Source organism: Drosophila mojavensis, unplaced genomic scaffold (assembly GCF_018153725.1).
Source record: "Drosophila mojavensis isolate 15081-1352.22 unplaced genomic scaffold, ASM1815372v1 contig_136, whole genome shotgun sequence".
NCBI lineage: Eukaryota > Metazoa > Arthropoda > Insecta > Diptera > Drosophilidae > Drosophila > Drosophila mojavensis.
Genome location: NW_025318667.1, coordinates 20,466,980 through 20,489,493, shown reverse-complemented (window position 1 = coordinate 20,489,493; position 22,514 = coordinate 20,466,980). Strand labels below are relative to the sequence as shown.

The 22,514-nt window shown below is 40.5% G+C and overlaps 2 protein-coding genes across 2 annotated transcripts in view; one reads left to right on the top strand and one right to left on the bottom strand.

Moving 5' to 3' along the window:
• Positions 1-1,135: 1,135 nt before the first annotated feature.
• LOC116804493 lies at positions 1,136-4,410 on the bottom strand. The gene is made up of 3 exons (XM_032732341.2): positions 4,305-4,410; positions 3,242-3,332; positions 1,136-2,470 (listed from the first exon to the last, which is right to left on the bottom strand). Exons 1-3 carry the CDS (start codon positions 4,321-4,323, stop codon positions 2,251-2,253), a joined length of 330 nt encoding a protein of 109 aa, XP_032588232.1. The 5' UTR covers positions 4,324-4,410; the 3' UTR covers positions 1,136-2,250.
• Positions 4,411-5,354: 944 nt separating this feature from the next.
• The window catches only part of LOC6584357 (fibrous sheath CABYR-binding protein), a 53,527-nt gene continuing 36,367 nt past the window's right edge, over positions 5,355-22,514 (top strand). The window contains exon 1 of the mRNA XM_002009977.4: positions 5,355-5,505. The gene's annotated coding sequence lies outside the window, so the exon portion shown is untranslated. The remainder of the gene's footprint in view (positions 5,506-22,514) is intronic.

Sequence of the window (22,514 nt, the reverse complement as noted above, 5' to 3'; positions counted from 1 at the left end):
TGTTGTTGTTTATCAGACGCTGGTGGTCCCATCCGCATAGCAGCCAAATTTTTGATTTATATAGCCCGAATGTGCACCTTTTGAGTCGTCTGCTGATGCTGCTGCTGCTGCTGCTGCTGCTGCTGGTGATGCTGCTGCTTGTGCCGCCGTCCCCTCGTCTAAATTTAGCGTCCGCTGTTGTTCACACCTCGCTGGCCGCAGCTAAACAGCTACAGACAGCGACAAATTCGTTACATGCCCCCCGGGCGGCGTTACCTGCCTCGCAACACCTTCGCATTGTTTAACAGCAAAATGCAATAATTGTACGTAATCCCCAAGTGCCCCATCCTGGGACACGGACACAGATCGCGTCGTGTCTTAGCGCCTGCGCCCTGCCCCTCCACTGATTCGCACCGTGGCACTGCACTGCCGAGCATCGCTTGTTGCGTATTGACAACAATCAAGTGTTTAGATTTTGCATTTTCATGTCCAGGCTCTCAAGGCAGTTGCCTCAGCCCCAACCGCTGCCTCTGCCTCTGCCTCGCTGCTGCTGTTTGCATTTTGTAAGCATTAATTTTAGAAAACGATCCTCAATGCTGGCATGACTTTGGCCTACGTACTGTCAGATCCATGCATCTGCAAGTGCTGCCTGCGTGGGACTCTCTCGAATGCTTTAAGGCTCCTGCCTCTGAAGTGCTGCTGCCAGCATTGCGACTCGATTCTTGCTATTCATTCAGCCGGGAATTGCATTGATCTTGGACAACGAGAAGAAAGAAGAAATGTTAAAATATTTATTATTATTTACTATGAATACTATTAAATATTATACAATATACTATTAAATATTTATTGCTACATGATATTGTTATTTAATGAACTGGGTCTCCATATGAGTCTTGAGTTTAGTGAATGCTTTGACTTCAATGACTTTAAATAATATTCATATATTTTAGAATAAATATATTTATATTTAATCGAACATACTATGTGTTTAAATATTATTACAGATTCAGTATTATATGCATATGTTATATTATATATTATCTGAATAGTGTGTCTCAAGTTGATATTTGAGTTTTAAGAATGCATTGAAGATGTGTTTTTATGTATTAAAAATAATCTTATTTTATATATTAAGAATAATCTTAAATCTAATGAAAAAAACACCTCAATAATTCTCTGCTTAATCAAATTAAAAATTAAACATTATATCAATTGAAAATTTAAGCATAATCAGGCAGTGAATGGCGAATATATAGGCATGGCGAACCACCCACCCACCCACTCCCACGTCTACTCCCACTCCCCGCGTCAGCAACATGCAACATTGTGGCACAGACCGCAGTCAGAGGCCGAGCCGCACAGCTCAAGCCCAGAGACTCAATGCGGAATGACCTGTGTTTGGCTTAGATTTCGATACGGCTGATGTTGGTGGTTGCTGCGATGACACTGTCCCACCGCTGGGCTGCTGCTGCTGCTGGTGGTGGTGGTGGTGGTGGTGGCGTGAGGGGTGGGGCAAACTCAATCTGGATGCGAATGCGAATGGTTTACGCTCCATATGCCACGTGCGTAGACAAAAGTCATCTAAAAATTGAAGACATTGCCGTGGCAAAGCGACGGCCGAATGTAAAACCAAGTCAAATTCCTGGTATAAAATTCATTGAAAAATTTTATGCAACATAAATTTTGCGTGCAGGATTTGGAACAGCCGCCTGCTGGCCGACGACTCAATCACATGCAAGTGGGCCGAATGGGGGCTGCCTGGCCTCTGTGTGTGGCTGTGGCTCTGGTTGTGGCTGTGCCTTTTGGTGTGGGCGAGCTCGGTGCGTGTGTCATTTCAATTTTAAAGCCAACAAGCACCAAAAAACAAAAAAAAAAAATGAAGAAAAAACAACATGAAGTAGCAGCAAAAGAGGCAACAAAAACCGCCCTCGAACCGCTTAAGAAGCAACTCCTGGGCAGGGCGCAAACATTTTGGGTCCTGTCCTTGTGTCCTGGCCGGTCGCTGGGCCTTTGTCGTTGTTGGTTTTTATAGCTTTTTGATTTGCCATTTCTGGTGGCAAATGATCAAAAATTGAATGAAATTGTTATTTTTCAAGTGGAACATGTCCTTTTTTAGTGCCTGCCACACGCTGGAGGGGGAGGGGCTGGTGGACGGAGAGGACTTGTACTTGTACTCGTGTCCTGTGTTGCGGGTTGTTATCCTTAATAAGGGGCATCACGTCTTTGCATGCAGCATGCGCTGCACTTACCAAACATCCACATCCACATTCACATGCTCATCATCATCGTCATCGTCATCGTCATCATCATCATTATCGTGGACATCATCGTCATCATCATTATCTGGCATGTCGCTGCTTCTGCACTCCTTTTGGGGAAAATTGAAAAATTTCCAAGCGATAAAATTTTATCATACGCAACGACAAATGGGTCCAAAGGATTTTGCCTGTGCAGGTGGAGCATGGGCGTGGCACTCGACATTTGCCGACTGTAAAAATAAAATAATTAAAATATTTGCCCAAATTATATATATGTATGTATGTATGTGTGTGTGTGTGTGTGTGTGAAGTGCCTGTTCCTGGTTGCCAAAGGCAGCTGCAAAAGGCAAAGACACTTGCCACACATGTAGACTAGCTTGAGCACATGGAAATCCGCTCGCCGTCTTGCCACAAATATTAATTATGAATTTATGTGCCAATATTTATTAGCAATAAAGCCAAGCAGGCGACCAGCTCGGCCCGCAGCAACCCTCCGATATTAGACGCTCTGAGGCGTCCCTAATGAACTTTTATTATCAGGCCGATGCGTCAAGCGAGGGCGAGAGCGAGTTGTGGAAGGCACACATGTGGCATGCAACATGACGAGGCCCGGCACAGCCCAACCGAGCTGCTTATCGAGCACTTATTAAACCACTTTCGTCAGTGCGCACAGACCAAGTTACTCACGATGCCCGTAGAGTTTTCTTAGTTTCAGAGAACATCTGTCTGATTAGATAAAATGTGTGGGGGAAATGATCTAAAGATTGCTTGAGCAACAATCAAATCGAGGCATGAATCGTTGCCTATATGATTCAGACTGATTTTGTATAAGATCGCAATTAAGTTAATGGTCCAAGCCAAGTCCAAGCATGAATCACCTGCATTTTAATCACATCAACATCGCAAACTAAAAGCAGCTGAGCTGTCGATGCAAATAAGTCTATGACCACATATACAAATGAATATACATATGTATCCTTTGCCAAGTTACAGCTACTTACCAATGTTGTCCTATTGTCCTGATCACCTGCTTAGTTCTCGCTTTAAGCACTCCGCGCACCTCCTCTAGCCACAGCTGCGACAGTTCGTCTCCTGAAAGCAAACAAGGGTGGGGGGCAATCCAAAGTAAGGTTAGGGCATCGACTAGTCAAGTGTTTCATCAAATTTTATGAAACGAAAATAAATATATAAAAAAGAAAAAAAAAAAACGTAGCAATTTTTAATTGCTCCCGTTTGAAGTTGCCTAAGCGATTCGAGGGTGGGGCATGGGGCTGGATCGGTAAGCGGGGCCTGGCCAACATTTAGCGTATGTGTGAGTGCGTGTGCGTGTGTGTGTGTGTGAGTGGATTTTTATTGTATTTTGTGTGGCGGCCGCTTGGCCGGCTTGTTGGCCATGTTTTATGAGTTTCGTTTCCATTGAAAACCCCAAAGAGCCGAAAGAAACAAAAATTATTTGTAAACGGCGGCTGTGACAATTTTGTTTTTGTTTTTGTTTTTGCCTTTTTTGTTGTTGTTGTTTTCTGTCTCTGTTGGCGTTCCGTGGAAGTTTGTAGACGTCGCCACTAAAACAAAACAAAACCAAACCGAAAAACCAAAAACAAAAATTAATTGGAAATTTTTATGTCTCAAACATGTTGTAAGCGCGGCAGCAGCACAGCCGCAGCAACAAGGCGCAAGTTCGAGGTTAATTGTTTGATTTTCTAACAACGAAAATATAAAAAATAAATATAAATAATTTTTAAGGCCAATCTCAAGAGGAAAGCGCTACCTGTAGCCCACAGGAAATGTTTGGCTTTTTTTTTGGTTTTTGATATATATATACATATATATATATATATATATGTTTTTTTGTTACAAATTTCTCGAGTCGCGTTTCCGGGCCGAGCCGGGCCGAGCGCTTCATTGTAAGCGGCAAGTGGCAACTGGAATTTATGGCCTACATGCCGCAAATTAATGGCACACAAAATTGTTAGGCCATTGCCAGAGAGTTGACAGAAATATGTATATGTATGTATGTACATATTTGCCAGGCTCATGCAGATCTGCGACCCACGGCTTACTCACCAATTTGATATGCGCACATCCGAAACTCTTTCGTCTGTCAACTTTTCACTTGAATCATTGACGGCAGAAAGCGCTTTTCGATTTGTTTACTGAGTCGATACATGTGCGGAGCATTGGGTGTGCGGCATGCAAAAGATAGCGCAACTGCCTCACTCGATATTCACTTTGTGACGTCAAGAAGGCGGCATTATCTTTTAATCAATATTAGCTTTAAATATTTCATTGATATTACATCTAATGTAAATTAATTGAAAGTGAAAAATAATAGAATTATTTGAAATCGATATAAGCTAAATATATTTTTAAATTATATTATTAGTTTTTTTATTTATTTATTTAGTTATTTTTTTATGTCTTAATTTCGTAATAGAATTTGTTTCTCGTGTGAAGCTATGGAAACTAGAGGATCTCTTATGTGCTATAAAAATGCTTCTTTAATTTTAAATATTATATTATATAAAAAATAAAAAATAAAAATATAATATATATATATAAAAAAAAAAGAAGCCAATTATATATCATTCAAAATATAAAATAGTTTAATAAAATATAATACAAATTATGTAAATTAATAATATATTAATCTATTTTTGATTGTATATATTATTAAAAATTCTATTAATTATTTATTGCTTTAAATATAAATATTTTTTTTTATGTTATCTCTTTTTTTCTTTTTCTGATTAGGTCCACTAATTTATTTTTACGTATTTCGAACTACAACTAAGTTTTAATATATTTGAATTTATTTAATCTTTTTTCAAGCTAACAATAAAAAAACTGTTATATAATTGTAAAAAAAATATATATATTTATAATGCATTTTTTATAAAGAAGTGCGAATTTATATTTTTATTTTATTGCAATTATTTTTCGTTCTAATTCCACTTCAGTCACAGTTTCTTACTCCCAAAAAGTGTCATCTCTTTGTCTAGATGGAATGGAAACAAATCATTTTCCAATAAGCTGCGATAATGATGGGCTTTTCTATCGGGTTGGCAGCACTACAATCGATTGGGCGTCCCTTTCTGAATCTATATAATCGAACTGGAAAAACCGTCGCAGCTCACAGCCAATGCAAGCTTTGAGAGAGTCGGTGCTCAATTCTGATTGTCCTAAAAAAAAAAAAAGTGTAGTTGTGTTTGTGAAATTTGATCAGCCTAGAATTTGAAGGTTTGGCGCGCCAGTTTATAGGTGTGAGGTAAGTTTACATATTTATTGCAATAATAACCCTTAAGTAAATATACACAATTTGCTAAGTTGGGCTTTGTTGATCGGTGGCTGACATATGCACACACACACATACATGTATATGTGTGTGTTCGTAGTCTTGGAAAAAAGAAGAATGTCTCAGCACGAGGCATTTGGTGAAACCAATTGGAAGCTTTATTTACAAGCGCACGCAATGCTCTATCATTGATATGCGATATGCAAAATTATTGGGCCGGGATAAACAGAAATGAAGTCAGTAGATCGATGCGTTTGTTTAGCGGAATATAGAGAGGAAAGCTGATTTTACTACATACATACATATGTACGTGTGTATAAGACAATGTGTGCGTGAGTGTGTGTGCGCATTAATTGCATGACTGTATGACTGTGACTGTGTCAATGTATGAGTGTGTGTGAGTGTGACTGTAGTGCCGTCAATTTAGCGTGCCAGCTTAATGGCGCCAATGTCTACGTGTGTGTGTGTGTGCGTGTGAGTGTGTTGTCTATTAGTGCATCATGATGCTGTTGCAACGCCAGGCCGTGCCTCGTCTTACAAGCTGAATCCGCATCCGAATCTGAATCCGAATCCGAATCCCTATGCCAATTGCAATTCCAGTCACCTCGTCTTGTCCCCTGTCAGCCAGTTTAGCCACGTGCGCTGCTTGGAAGGAGGAGGAGGAGTACGAGCCGGCGGCTTTCGGTGGTTTCCTGTCGCCAGTGGCTAAATGCTGCTCGGAGCACCCAAAAAGGCGACGAATACTCGATAGTCGGACAAGCTGATCAAACAGTTTAGCTATTTAGCATAAAGTGCTTTTGCTGCGCGAGTCCATCGATTGCCAGAGGCAAGAGAATCGCCTCCTCTTCAGTCAGAGGCGTTTTATTGTAGGAAACTTATTGGGAATCCGAATTGCCCTCTAGCTGAATTCGCTGAAGTATGCGAAAGTTTCGTGATCTGTCCTTCCACCTTTCTTCGCTGGAAAAGAAAAGCCTGCACTTAGATATTGGATTTCCAGTGAAAATAATTGACAGCTGCAATAAAATGATATTTGAGCCAAGGCGCACATTGAAGCAGCTTAAATAGATTGGATAATGGATCTAAATAGGGACTGAAGAAATCTAGTTCAATATAGACACACACAACATAATCTGGTCGGAATGCCCGATTGTTTATAGTGCAGGGTATCAAAGCGTTTCATGTTGCTTTTGTGAATGACTCGGAGTTGGTTTGGCTGCGTTGGGTTTCGTTGTCCGGCTGTCTGGTTGTCTGCTTGGCTGGCTGGCTGGCTGTTTGGCCGAGCCGTGGACCTCGCCAGCAGCTACTAGTTGTTGCGATTGTTTATTTAAGTTGCGCTCTTCCGGCTGCAGACTGGCTTTATGGTTATGGATACAGATACAGATACAGATACACACAGTAGCCAGGCAGTCAGGCAGGCCCAAACAGAGACCAGACCTGTAGCTGTAGCTGTAGCTGAGACTGGCTGTGGCTGGACAGAGAGCAACAGTAGCAATGAATTTGCATGTAGTACATGAAAACCGTGATCTCCAATTTGTTGACTCTTTCGCTGTTGGCTGCAGCCAGTCGAATAAAGTGGAGTCGCAGCCCATCGCTGTGCTGGCGAATTGAATCGCATACAGGGCTCCGATCTGGGAGCACCGTACTTGGGCTACATGCCAAAAAGTTTGTAACATTATTTTAAGGTGCCGGCTGGGGATTGCCGTGCCGCAGCCCCCACCCCACCGCCCCTGCTGCTTGCTGCTTGCTGCTTGTCTCGTTGCAAGTTGTCAAGCTTGCCATGGCAAATTTGCGATCAAGCGACAACAACAGTGACAACATGGGCCCACTGACGACCAGCCCCAATCCTTCTGCTGCCCAGCAGCCTGCCGTGAACTGTGAGCTGTGAGCTGGGCTTCTTAGGTTTCAACTGTGTACATCACGCTGCCTTGTATCGAGCCAAGTGCCACAGTCGCACAGCCGATCCTCGTCTGTTCGCTGTCTCCGGCGACCATCCAGCGCCCTGCCATCTGCCAGCGGTGACTCCCTAGCGCGTGAGGCACCCAGTCAGCGACTGGGCCGAACTTTATTGACCATATTGATTGCTGCTGTATTGATCGCTTGTAACTGATAACAAACAAATGGCCAGCCTGCCAGCCAGCACAGTTGGATGTTTCACACACCAAGCCACTCACCCAGCCCGCGATCTCTTCCCTGTTGATGGTGCGCACCTCGCTGCGATGATTACACGAGCTTACACGCTGCACTCCAAAGCGTGATAAGCCTATTCACACTCTGCAGGAAACTGCTCTTTGTTGCTGGGGCTCAAGGCTAGCTTTGACCTATCCTCATGTTGAGTTACTTGTCCCTCTAATCGTTCAATTTTTATTTTCACTATATATTGTATATGTCTATACATAAATAATATTTATTTGGGGAATTTTTGTATCTTATATATTTATTTAATATATATTTAACTACATTTATAAAAAAAAGAATACATTTAAAATAAATAAATGAAATACGTAGTAATAAATAATAAAAATATATAAGATTAAATAAAAAATACGAAAAGTATACATAAAAAATCAAAATTTAAATAGACTGTAAAATAAAAAATTCGTCAATAATAAAAAATAAAGGAAAATAAATATAAATAAAAATGAAATGAAAAAATTGTAAAAAAAAAAAAAAAAAAAAATAAATAAAAAACGTTAAATGTAAGAACATAAATGAATAATCAAATAAAAAATATAGTCAAAAAATAAAATATTAAAAATTATAAATAGATAACAAAATAAAAATTATACAAAATCGAATTAAAATATTTATATACGAAGTTTCAAATATGCATATCATATAGGAACCATTTACAATTATCACGTTTTTAGGTAATTCTCACGCTTAGAGACTTATATGTCTAACTGCAAATTTAGGTATTGTCTTTTGGTTAACTAGCATATCGATATATCGCATAAAATCTGAATCTTCTGAGCTAACTCGAAGCTTTGTTCAAGATAGACTTAATAATAGCTATCTGCTTAACATATGTCTCGCTCTCTTTCTCTCTCTCTGTCTCTTTTTTCGGCTAAGCCTGTATTCCGTCAACGTGTAAACGTGGCCCAAACGTCTACTGATGGCTCTGAAACAGCGGGCGGTGTCTGTTGGCTGCCGTTTGTTGTTGTTTTTGTTGTTGCTGCTGCTGCTGCTGCTGCCTGTGTTGGCCGACTGTCCGAGGCGTTTGCATATTCATAATTTCGAGCCGGACTTATCAATTGCTCATCTCGGTCATGAAAATGCATAAACATTTCAAAGCGCTTGGCGCGGGTCAATAATTTGACATGAACGAAACAATACGCAGAAACAGGCATAAATAACGCGGAGGCTCAGTGGCTCAGTGGTTTCTGGCTGCCTTCAAGTTGGCAGCAGTCGTTTTTAATTTCACATCACCTGCCGTGAGTCGAACAGCCCCGCTCGCTCATCCCCCAGCATCAGCCACCTGCATGCTCCTTCGATGATGTGTGAATAATTGAAAGCTGCTGCTGCTGCTGCTGCCACCGCACTGGGGGCGTTCGAGCTGAGCCGACTGAGCGACTTGTCTACAAACAACAGGCTAGCAAACACTAGACTCCATTCCGCTGAAGAGCGCTGCGCATAGATCAAGAGCAATAGCAGGTAGCGCCTCACAGGGAGAGAGCGAGATTGACTGACTGAGTGAGAGAGATGAAGAGTGAGGGAGAGTGGGACTGAGGGAGAGAAAGGTGACTGGTTGACTTGCAATATCACCAAGTGCCCTTTTCCTTGGAATTTCATTTCGTTGTTGTTGTCAACATGACACCCACACACCCTCACACACACACACACACACACACACTCGCGCACATTTAGCGACTTCGAGTTGATGCCAAAATGAAGAGCTGCAAAGCTTGTTGGCCATCCGCCTGTTCTGGCCCACGCCCACATGCCAACACATTTGATTTTTAGCCATGGCCATTAAATGCGCAGCACCAGCAGCAGGAGTCGAGCTGGCAATTTTGTAATTAATTTATTGCCTCGGGCGGCGGGCGCATCAAGAAAATTGTCGCAACTCGCGAAGTGTCAAAACTATTTTTAATTGGGGAATGTCCGACGTGCGAGTCGCAATATGGAAATATGCACATGTACATATGTATGTATGTATGTATGTATGTATATACAGAGAGAGAAAGATCTGCTTCCAGCGATCGTAAAGTTGGCAAAGATCAAAGTGCTTTTTTGGAGTGCTTTCGCATCTATTTTTGCGCTTTAATTGATATGCTTCTTGTCACTAGGCGCTCTCCCTCTCTCTCTCTCTCACTCTCTCTCTCTCTCTCTCTTTCTCTTTGTCTGTGGCTGTTGTGTCTGGCTATATGACTAATGCACCACTCAATAGACACTAAAGATGCATTACGATGCAGCTACCCCGCCGCTGCCGCCGCCGCCAGTCAGCGACTGCAACTGGCGGCAATTGCATTTTAATGCAAATTTGGTGTCAACGCAATATCGACCATGACAGCGCCAGCGCCAGAGTCGCCACAGGGAGCGGGACCCAGAGGAGCAGGAGGCGGAGCAGCAGCAGCAACAGCAGCAGCCGCAGTCGAAGCATGGCCAGGCGATCAACGTATGCCCGATCTTTGGTTCTTAACGCTCACGCATTTGGAGTTGCAGCAGTGCGTTGTAAGTGGCAGCTCGCAGCAACTGCAGCAACTGTGGCAACTGCTCTTGGTGTTAAAGTGACTGATTAAGTTCTGTATTGTTGTTGTTGCTGTTGCTGCTGCTGCTGACGCTAAACGAATTATACGCTTACGTAGGTGGCAGACACTTAGGCACAGGCACAGGCAGTCCCAGTCCCAGTCCCAGGCACAATCCCAGCCAGAGTCTGTGGCAAAGTCCAAAGATAGAGACCGGTGCCGTGTACACCCGTTGCTATAATCATATATAGAGCCAAATGAATTGAGACGCGCCACACAGGGTTATAAATATTGTCGCCTTGGCTCACGGGGCGTTAGTCGCCGCCATTCGCCCTCTCTCTCTCTCTCCCCTGCTGTCCCACCCTCCCTCTCTCTCGATCAGTCTGTCTGCCTATCTGTGTGGGCGGCGGTGGCACGCATTATGGAGTCCCACTTGGTGCATGCCACAGATCGAAGCAGTTCGAGCAACAAAAATAATTTTGCAGATTTTTCAGTTGAAATTTGTATACAAAAATTCATGAAATATTCAATTGAAAATATTATTATATTATTGTTAAGGAATTCAGATCGTCAGAGATATGGATAATTTCTTTGATCTTGCTATAATATCTTTAAAATTTCTGATTCAGCAAACAAATCAACGAAAGCTCTATCCTATTCAGAAGTTCTTTGCCTAGCTAGATGTTCACATCCAAGTCTGAACTTCTTCAGGTAAAACCATATATCACTTAATTGATCTTTCTCTTTCTCCCTGCATTTTCATATTTCGGATGACAACTAATACAGTCATCAAGATTGAAAAAAGTCTGCAGATAAAACATGATTTTATGTGTGCAAACGAAATGGTTTTTATGCTCAGCTACTGTCTGGACTGGATGTAGTTGCCAAATAGATGCTATCTATCGCCTGGTCTCAGGGCCCGAGCGTAATTGAAACCTTTCCGTTCAGTTTATGATGATCGTAAAACTATGGGCCAGCTACTGCTACTGCGACTACTGTCGGTGGTAGTACTACTACCTGGACTGGCTGGATTTTTATTGCCATTTTGGGAAGTTCGATTTGTGGTCCATTGAGTGAAATTCAGAGCGTCCAGCGTCATTGATGCTAATCGGTTTATCGGTGAAAGTTTTACGACTTGTTACGCTCGTAACTGCAATTGATCGCCGGCAGCTGGTAGCTCCGTGAGTTTTACGGCTCTCGAATGTTATCGAATTTTTGGAATCTGCCATTGACTTGGCCAGCCCAAATGCCGATGCGTGAGACCCAAGAAAGAGAAAGGAATGTAGATAGAATGCAAAAAATAATTTACGAAACAAAATGACTTGGGCAACTATCGATAGGACAGTGATACCTGTTCAAGAGTGGAAAAGAGTATATTGGTCATCGCTGCACTATGGGGAATTTTGCCGTTTTTCGGGTATTTAGTCATTTTTGCGAAGTATGAAAATTTATAATTTTTTTATGTTAACATCTTAATAAAACTCCAAACTTTAAGGTACTGTACCCAAAATGTTGAATAACAGTCCACTGTTAAGCCTAACAGCTGTTAAAGTCAGCTGTTATCTTCGAAAAGCATTTGCCTTCAGCTTACAATTTGTGTTAGCCGATTTTCAAATCATCGTTATTCAATGACCAGACATTATTTTTGAGAAATTTAAAAAGGATATGAATTTTTAGGGCTTCTACTATGCGTTGGCTTAAAAACCAATTGATGTTTGAACTTATTTTAATCATTTATTGTATAATTAGCAAATGTTGTCAAATTTCATTTCTTGTAAATAAAATTAAACTTTGCAAAGACATATAAAACAGCCACCAGGGCGCACCAGTGTAATTCCAATTGCATGTTATAGAGTAATCAATTGGGATCTTAGTGCCTTTGTCTCAATGTGCACTTTTGCGCACAACCGGCGCAAATCAATTTTTAGCAGGTGACTATGAGCTGACCTGTGTGATATTTGGCTCAATGAAAAAGGCAACTCTAACCAAGAAATAGTAATTGTGATTTTGAAACTAAATAAGACTAATATTGATTCAACTTATAAATGATATTAAAAAAGCAAAAGCCGCTTTTTTTTGCCAAAATATAAATTACAAATGGAAGAAATGCAGCAGGAACAAAAACTAGCTGACAACTATGAATGACTGCCTATGACAGCAAATGTTTATAAAAATAATTGTTCATTTGAGGCAGATTATGGAAAGTACTGTTCATCCTGTAGGCTTTTTTGGTAAGGAAGCGTCTGATTTGCCCAACCAGGTCTATAAATCAGACTAATTTCATCATGCATGAGAGCATGAGAGCAGAATCCATAATTTCGCTGATGGTTTTTAACAATGGATACATCTGATCAGATTATTTCTTCGGCAAATCTTTAGAAAAGAGTTTGAAAGCATAAAGGTCGCTGTCTAATGAAGTTGTACGTATTGTATTATGTAAAGTTGAAGGCACAATTAAATCAGTTGAAGAACCCGAATTTTTTTAGCGGATCAATATTTCTGGCTGATTTGGAACTCGAAACTGAAGAAAACTAATTTCGATTTTATGAAAGTTCGATTGTTTTCAATTAAAATTATTATTTTAAAGTATGAACAAGCAAAATTCTTAAAAAAAAAAAAAAATTTTTAATACAAAATTTTAATAAATTTTTTTGGGTGGGCGGTGACACGCCCATTTTTCTAAAATATATTTCTGATGGTATACATATTAATAATACAAAAACCGGATCAAAAAATCTGGCTTAGTTTTTAAGTTATTAATTAATACCCGATAATTTGGATTTTTCCCCATAGTGCGCTGGAGCTACAAGTGTTCATGTCTTTCTATAGAGTGTATTAGTTGTATGTCGATATATTTATATACAAAGCTACAAGTATCGTATATAATACTGATTGATATCGAATTATCATATAATTCGATTTATCGATAGAGCTACAAGTAGCATTTTTGTTGGTTACTGGTTTAATTGTTTGAGCAAGTTTGGTTTTACATACATATGTAATTCTGCAAGTAGCGCTCATATATAATACTTGTTCATCTGTTTGATAAGTGTATATTGGTTTTGTATTTATAGATCGATAGATCTCCACACAGTATCGATATGTTGATAGAGGAAGAAGTATTATAAATAAGAGTAAATTGGTATAAGCAGATTATATGTTTTGCTTTATTTGATCTTTAGCTCTGTCTTGTAAGGTCTGTCGTCCTTTTGAACAATATGGCATCCTTGAGCTGAATAATGTACCCACTTAAACTTTGTGAGCTAGCAATATATAATCTATGCACTTATGTAGTTTGATGGATATTGTGTGAGATCTAGTTTCTAAGACGTTCAGCTGGTATCAATAGACCACCTTAATATAGGATTTATATGAATGTATTTCAGAGAACTTTGTCCCTAAATCTTCCTGCTCCCCCTCTCTCTCTCTCTCTCTCACTCATTAACTCTCTTTCTTATGTCCATCTCTCTCACGTTCTTCTCGTTGCGGCTTTTGTCTCACGTCTCTCATTCGCACAGCTTAAATGGTTAATCTATTGTCAGCGCCCGGCTCAAAGGAAATTGGCAGGCAAACGGTTTTCAATAGTTGGCATCCAATTTGGATTTTTTATTGCTTCCTGTCGCTCGCCAGCTTCCTGTGCGACAATCTCGCCCCCGCAAATCTCTTTTTGATTTCGCATTTTTTTTTTTTTTTGTATTTTGGGCTGGGCTCGTTTTCTTTTTAATATTTCTTTCGTTTTTTTCTGCTTTTGCTTTTTGCATGGCACTCGCATTTCAAAAGCGGGCGACTTAATCGAGCAAAATAAACCGTTTTCATATGCTCGAATTGAGGCAAACACGTCGCATTACACGCTGGCTGAGACGACCAGGCAAGGGGCGGGGGTCGGTGGCGGTGGCGGAGGCTGCAGAGAGTCGAGCCTGGCAATCTGATTGTTGTCATGCCTTTGCAACTCCTGGGGGAATTACGTTCAGCATTTAACCAGAGGCTCTGCTTCACGTTTAAAACTCAGCTTTGGCTCACCTTGCTGTAGTTGTTATTGCTGCTATTGTTGTTGGTGTTGTTGTTGTTGTTGTAGGGCTGCTTTCTTCGCCTTTATTGCGTGTGCCGAAATGCGCGAAATCTCGCAAGTTTTTTTTTTTTTTTTGAGGGAGCTGCAGCCTTTGTCAAAGGATTATCACTTGTGCCTTTTTTATGCCTGACTCTAGGCGAGACTGAGTGAGAGAGAGAGATGGGAGAGAGAGATGTGAGAGTGTAGAGGACATCAGGACTACAGTTGAGGCCAAGGGCCTGGCTGCTGCTAATGAGCTGTGCATTGTCTGCTCTGCTGGGTGGCTCATGCTCAAACTCCAAAAAGTAATCACAAGGGTGGAGAAGGAGCCGTGGCGGCTGTAGGAGGATGCCCTGGTTGATGTCTTTGACAGTGTGCAATATGCGTTGATTTTTTATGGCCTTCAAATTGAGGCCGCAGTCGCAGTCGCAGTCTCAGTCGCAGTCGCTGTTCGAGTTGGAATTGGAGTTGCCATCGTCCCGGACTGGTTCGGCTCCGTTTGGCGTGTTGATCTCGAAATGCAGATAATAATTATTTCAATATGTGTGACTGACTTGGCTGACTGGCTGACTGGTGGTGGAGTGGAGTGGACTCGATGGCTGCAGCAGCAGCGGCCTGAGGGCGGGCGGGGGCGCAATGCCAATGCCAGCGTTCGCTCTTCATGATCGTCATGATCATCATTATATTATGCGAATGGATCAAAACCGTGAAGCCGCCAAGTTCTTGGTCTCTTCCTCTTCTTCGTTGTCTTAGTCTTAGTCTTTCTTCTTCTTATTTTTTTTTTTTTTGCATGTGCTTCCAGCTCTGGGGTTGCTGCTCTTCTTCCTCTTCGCATTATTGTTGTTGTTTTCGCTTAATCACTTGTAGAGCGGAGCACCCGAACTGGGACCGCCAGCTGGCTGGTGGGGCAGCGGCGGGCAGCAGTTGTCGGGCGTCGGCTGGCGGCGGTTTTAAGTTGAAAATTGAATTTCTAAGAATTACAAAAAACAACAGCAACAAATAATAACAAAAGCACAAAAAAAAAAAATAAAATAAAAACCAAACAAACAACAACAACAGCATTAAAAACAAACCGAAGAGTAATATCAACAACTCAGTGCGTCGAAGTGCCGTTGGCATGCCAGCGAGTAAACTGAGCCACTGAGCCATCGAACCACCAAGCGGCTCAGCTCAGCTCCTCCCGGCTTCTGTTTCAATTTTGGCCTGACTGTCTTGCTGCCTGCCTGCCTGGCTGCCTGCCCTCCGCCCACTCGCCGTGACGCATCCATTGCCTCGATGGGCTTCATTTCAATGCATTGCATTAATTTTGCCAATTAAAAAGTAAATAGAGCCTGCATCCTTTGCCACACACACGCACGCACAGCATAGCACCCTCCACACACTAACAAAGCCCAACCCCTGGCCGGCTACGCTGTCTCTTTCACTTGAGCGTTCTAAAACTTTTCAATACAATTTAATCCAATCTGAACACACATATGCACATATGTTCAAGTATGTGTGTGTGTGTGCGTGTGATGTGCCTTGAGCACTTGGCTGGGCTGTGTCAATCAGTTGGTCGCCGCCTGATAAAGTGAAGCCCTGCTAAGAAAGCTGGAAGACCGCGCAAATCATAGCGAGTGGCACTAAAGAGAGATAGAGAGCGACTGAGAGAGTGAGAGAGAGAGAGCTAGTGGGAGAGCATAGTGGTATAAACATTATTAAATTAAATATATGTACATATAAATGTAAAATATTCTTTGGCAAAACTAAGATGGAAAATTTCGATGTGCATAATTATAATACCAGATGAGTTTTCTTTGAACTCATAATATTACCAATAAATTTCAAAAAATTAAGTTTAAAATTTCCTAGTGGAAAAATATTTATGAATAACATTATAGCAATAAGGAATAGGTTGTAGTAGTAGGCGAATTATTGAGATTGTTGCTTAAAGTCTTAAAGGAGGCCAATCAAAGATTCTTGTACCACGTCCTTTTGCTGCTCCTGAAAGTGCTAAGAATTTACAGCATAATGCTTGGCTTTATTTAGAAATCATTTTCATTTACGTATACATATCTATATGCTATAATATACATATCTACATATTTACGTAAGTATTGTATTCCCAGCAGAAAAGTTAGTTTCCAAAATATAATTTGCCCATCGAATCGCTGCCATGATTAACTGTTGTTACTTTTGGGTACTTGCTTTTATACCGCATCACTTATAGAAAACTATCTCAGCCCCTTGCGTCGTCCATCTCTTCCTTCACATTTCACAGGGTTTGTCCCACTGTGCGCTACAATTAAAACCGCAAGGCAATCAGATGCGCCCGCGTTGCCAACGTCTTCAGCAACATTATCGTTGTTGTCGTTGTCGCAGTCATTGTTGGCGGTGTCAATACCTTCCACGACGCCCCCAAATTACTTATGGCACACACGCACACCCACTCACACACACACACAGACACACAGTCGCGCACATCTTACACATGTCCCGTGCCCAGCAGGCCAAAGTGTTTTTGGGGCGTTTTGTTATGGTTTTTTTTGTTGCTATTGCTGTTGTTGTTGTTGTTGTTGTTGTTGTTGTTGTTGGCCTTCCTTCTCGTTTTGTTGTTCTTGCTGGAGGCGGCAGTGGCAGCGGCAACAATTGAAAAACTGAAGAGCTGAGCGACTTACCGTCCGACTGACTGACAATCTTCTTGGGCGCCCAGTCGCAACGTCGTGGCGCAATTGTCTCGGCCGCCCGGCTGCGTATCGCATATCGCACCTGATGGGTTGGCCGCCGCCCCAGCCACCCCCGCTGTCTGTGTCTATTTCCCCTCTTACCACATGTTCATCTCCAACGTCGTCGGCTTTGCCCCCTTTTGTGGGGCGGCCAACCATTCGTATAATTGTCGATGCGTTAAGGTAATTGTACACCCAGCTGCCAGCTACCAAGTGCTGGCTGAGCAGCAGCAGCAAGGCCGACCCATTTATAAGCATGCATAGATACCCTGTACTAATTACGAGCCAAGCGAAGCGCGTGATCCAAACAAGAGATATACATATAGCTAATGATATATGTATGCTACCACAAAATGACTATCACTGAGTGGATCGATAACTAAATCGATACGAGCTGAATAAATTAATCGATAACAATCGATATATGCAGCTATACATAGATATACGCTTACAACAAATTCACTTTCAATGAGTTGACCCGTAAGTAAATCGATATTAACAAAATATATTAATCGATAACAATCGATATATGCAGCTATACATAGATATACGCTTACAACAAATTCACTTTCAAAGAGTTGACCCGTAAGTAAATCGATATGAATTGATTAAACTAATCGATAACAATCGATATATACAAATATACATAGATCTACGCTTACAACAAATTCACTTACAGTGAGTTTACACATAAGTAAATCGATACGAACTGATTAAATTAAGCGATAGCAATCGATTATTGATTATTTTTCTTATGTTAATATCAAAATGGAATTATACATAGTCAAAGGTTCATTTGAAAATAATTATTACAACTATATTTAAAAGTTTTATTAAAGATGAAATGGTAATAGGTATCTCACAGTCTGTCATGCTCAACTAGTTCACTTTTACTTGCCATATCTGTGTCTGCAGCTGTAGCTGAGTCTCTATTTGTATCTATAGTTGCGGCCGTATCTACAGCTGTAGCTGGGGCAACTAAATGCTGAGCTAAGGCTTCAGCGTCAGCTTCAGCTCCAGCTTTGACTCTTCGACTGCGGCTTCTGTTCAATGCCGTCGCGTTGAGAGAGTCACTCAGTCGTTTCTAAATTTGCGTTTGTCGTCGTTTGCCATATTGATGGCACGCTCCGGCGCCTGTGCGACCCAGCCCCCGAAGCCCAAGCCCAGCCCAGACCTGCACAGCCACCGCCCGCCCCTTCTGGCCACGTCCTACGCAATGTGCTGGCATTTCGTTTAGTTTTTGCTGACATCGATGCGCATCAGTTTGCCCATCGGCTGGGGTTAGTTTGGTGTTTGGTGTTTGGTGTTTGGCTTTTGGTTTTTGGTTTTCGGTTTGATTTGCTAGATTTGATTTCAGGAAATCTTCATACACACACACACATACACACACACTCACCCACCTGGCTAAATGGCTCGTTGCATTCGCCTGCACATTCACAATCCCAATTCACAATTGACGAGTTTCGCATACGCCTTTTGTGCGTTGTTGTGTTGTTGCTTTGTCGTTGATGTCTTTTGTTACAATTGAAAAATTATAGCAATTAAATGCATTCTGCATACACACACTACTTCTGCATTACCGATTGCTCCAATTGGCCATCAAATTATGGCCTAAAGCTGACATTGCCAAAGCTGACATTGCCATAGATAGGCTTAATTTATCTTCAGAAGTCTTTGGGAGCAGTACAAGTATAGATCTGAGTATGGCTTTTAGCTATAGCTGTTTTAGAGTTATAGCCGAATATTGAGATTCATTCTAACGTATTTTCCATACACAAATTCTTTTTAAATATTTAAGAACTAAAATATTTAATATTTAATATTTTTTTTATTAATATTATTAATTTATTTTATTTTTTTTTTTTTTTTTTCAACTTTAAGCAGTTCTGATTTCATGCCAAAAATATTTAAATAAAGAAAAAACATTTTTTTTCTTTAATTGATAACATTAAAATTTCACTTTCACTCGCTTGAAGCTCTGTTGAGATTTCAGGCAAAAATCATCAAAATTGCTTAAGATTTAATTAAAAGTCAAATTTTAATTAAAATTGATTTTAGCTTGGTTAGAAACAGGCTGGGAAGTTATCAAATATAATATAATATAATGTATATATGTTAAGCCAATTTAGATCTCAATCATATAATGATAGCTTAGGCTATTGTTAGTCTGGCTTTATCTTTTATACATATGTATATTATGATGTCTATACAGATATATGTACATATATATACATATATATACATACATATATAGATGCATTACTGAAGACAACAGATTATGGCATTTTATGGCGCTTGTCAGGATCTCGGATGCTGCGGCTGCTGCTGCTGCTGCTGCTGCAGAGAATCGAGTTGCAGTTGCGGCGCTGTCAGAGACTCGACATACATCTGTATATCACAGCACTCGAGGGTTTCTTTTTGTGTTTCTTTGTACTTTTGTGCCTGTTTCGAATCATTTTTATATGCAGTCATCAACAGCTCATATATATTTTTATTGCCAACGCGCTTTGAGATATGCATCTGAAACAGAAACGAAAAAAAAAAAAATAAATAAATAAAAAATAAAGTAAAAAGTAAAGTATAAATAAAATAATCAAAAACCAAATACAAGGAACAAGCCTTGGCTGAGGCTGCGGGCTGCGGCTGCTGTTGATGATGGTGATAATCATGATAATCATAATCATGCTGATCATGTTGATGCTGCTGCTGCTGCTGCTGCTGCTGATGATGATGATGATGATGATGATGATGATGATGACTACTTCTACGTACAGATTTCCAATAAAAATTCTGTCGAGCTGATCTCAGTTCAGCCGACGCGCAGAGCGCAGAGAGCGAGAGATGCTGAGCTCCGTATTTCATCTGGCGGACTGTGTGTGTGAGCGAGATTTACACGCTGATACAAGAAATACACAAAAATAACAATAAAGGCAAAAGGCACAAATCGCGCTACAACAACTGCAGCAGCAGCAGCAGCACCAGCAGCAGCATCGTCTGAAGCCTTCGGTTGTCGATGGGCACAGCAGTTAGTCACTCGATGTAAGATCTGTTTAATTCCCACTCTAGTGCCATCTCTGTCTGGCCCTTGGTCACTTGTTTTTGTATTTGTCTTTTTTTTTTCGGGCGTAAAGATTTATTTCTTTATTTGGTAGCCCCTTGGCTGCCCCCTGTCCACGCCGAGCCCATCTGCGGCTGTGTCTCTGTTTTATTACCAGGAAATTTGTATTTAATACGTTTTTCCGCGTTTTTTTAGCGGGAGACACTGACACCGAAAAAAAGAACAACAACAACAACAACAAAAACGAGACTCCTCAGTAAATACTATTATATTTTATGTCGTTTCGGAAGCTTCAAACTACAGCAGACCCAACATAATTCGATCTAATTCCAAACGCTGTGCTCCACTGTGCAGGGCATGAGAGGAGAGCGCGAGCGGGGCCTGCAGCTCATCCGTTATCTGTGCGCCCATCGACACGTGAGACAAGTGGGGGTCGGCTAACAAAACGCTGTCAACTGGTAGCCAAACTTCGTAGAATATGTCCACAATCGAAATCAATCAGTTCGCAGAAGAGCAGATCCAAAAAGCTAGCGCTGCCCGAGTGCCAATTGATAAACAGAGTCTGAAATGCTAGGAAGTCACATATCATTAAACGAGCTCTACTTCTATTCCATGGAAGTGTTGTGTGTGTGTGTGTTATTTTTCGAGAAGGAAATTGAGCATTAAACGAGCGGAAAACTGGGCTGCAATCGATTGGCTTTTGACTAAACTAATAATATGTGTGTATAAATACTATCTATGAGGAAAGTCTCATCTTCCCAGAAATAGCTGAAAAATATGTGTATGCTGTAACAGAAATATTGTCTATTCAGTGAGTTTTTATTGGAATATTTGAAAAAGGTTTACAATTTTAAAATGGAAAAACAGGGTATAATTATTTTGTGAAAATGTGGAAATGTATGTAACAGAGAGTGTATATATTCTTAATCAGAGCGATGAAATTGATCTAGTCATGTCTGTCTATCCATCTGTGCGAACGCGTCGATCTCAGAAGTTATAAGAGCTAGATACTTTAATTTTTCTTCTAGAGTTTTGTAGATCGGGTTTTTTTTTTTATTAAAAAATCAAAACTTCTAATTATACCCTGAACCCATTGAAAATGGGAAATCAGGGTATAATGGTTTTGTGAAAAGTATGTAACAGGCAGAAGGAATCATCGCAGACCCCATAAAGTATATATATTCTTGATCAGCACGACGAGCTGAGTCGATATAGCCCTGTCCGTCTGTCCGTCCGTCCGTCCGTCCCTCCGTCCGTCCGTCCGTCCGTCCGTCCGTCCGTCCGTCCGTCCGTCCGTCCGTATGAGCAAAAGGATCTCAGAAGATATAAGAGCTAGAGAGCTGAAATTTGGCATGCATACTCGTGAATACCATAGGCAGTACGAGTTTGCTTTATTTTTTCGATAACTCATCCGATAACTTTTTTATCGAGAATAATCGAAAAATCGACTTGGTTTTTTCAGCCTAATTTGGACACTTTTAAACCTGGAGACTTCAAATTTGCCTTGTATATAGAGTTAATGGACACAAAAATTTTGTAATTTACAGATTTTGGATACCACGCCCCCTTCGCCCCCAATTTGTAAAAAACGCATTTCAAGTACTAGAGACTTGTGCTTTGGAATGTACACACATTTTAACCATATGATTACGCTCTAAAAGTTTCATTAAGATCGTGTGTCTACAAAAGAAATTATTCAACAAATAAATTCTCATAATATTGCCCACATTGCAGCGCAGCCTAAGCGCTGTCGCTGCTTACTGCGCAGCTAGCAGAGCGCGTGCTTATAAGTGCATGTGTATGTATGTGTGCATAAAAAAAGTCCAGAATGATTAGAATATCAGCTTGGAGGAGGGTTCAGGGTATCTCCTAGTCGAGCAGTCTCGACTGGAGCCTTCTTACTTGTTTTTTGTTTTCGATAAAAACTTTTTCGAATCTCAGTTACAAATTGATATCTTATACACTTTATGGACTAGGGTCTTCAAATTGTAAATATAGTTTCATGTGTATTTTATTAATTTTTGTTGTTTGTATTAAATGAAATTTCGTGATTTTAATCAACTTAAGAGTTTTTTATTTTTGTAGATTATAGACGTATTTTTTTGTCCATATAAACATTTTTTATTTATCTTAAATTCGCTCGTATTTATTTTTTTATTTTTTTATTTTTTAATTACTAAATATTTTTCTACGTAAATAGTATTGTTATTTTTATTAAATACATTCAATTTAGTTAAAATATTTAGTAAAATATTTTTCTTGATATTTAACGACATTTACATATATATATTTTTAAAAATTTCATATTTCTCTAGTCTATAATTAAATTTTTTGTAACATTCTGCAATCTTCAGCTTTGGAATATTAGTTTCTCAACTCTCTCTGTCTTCCAATTGTATATGAAATATCAGTTGGAATCGCTTCACAATTGAGTGAAGAAATTTTTGTCTTTTTCTAGGGTATATTCATAGCCCGTCAATTGGCTT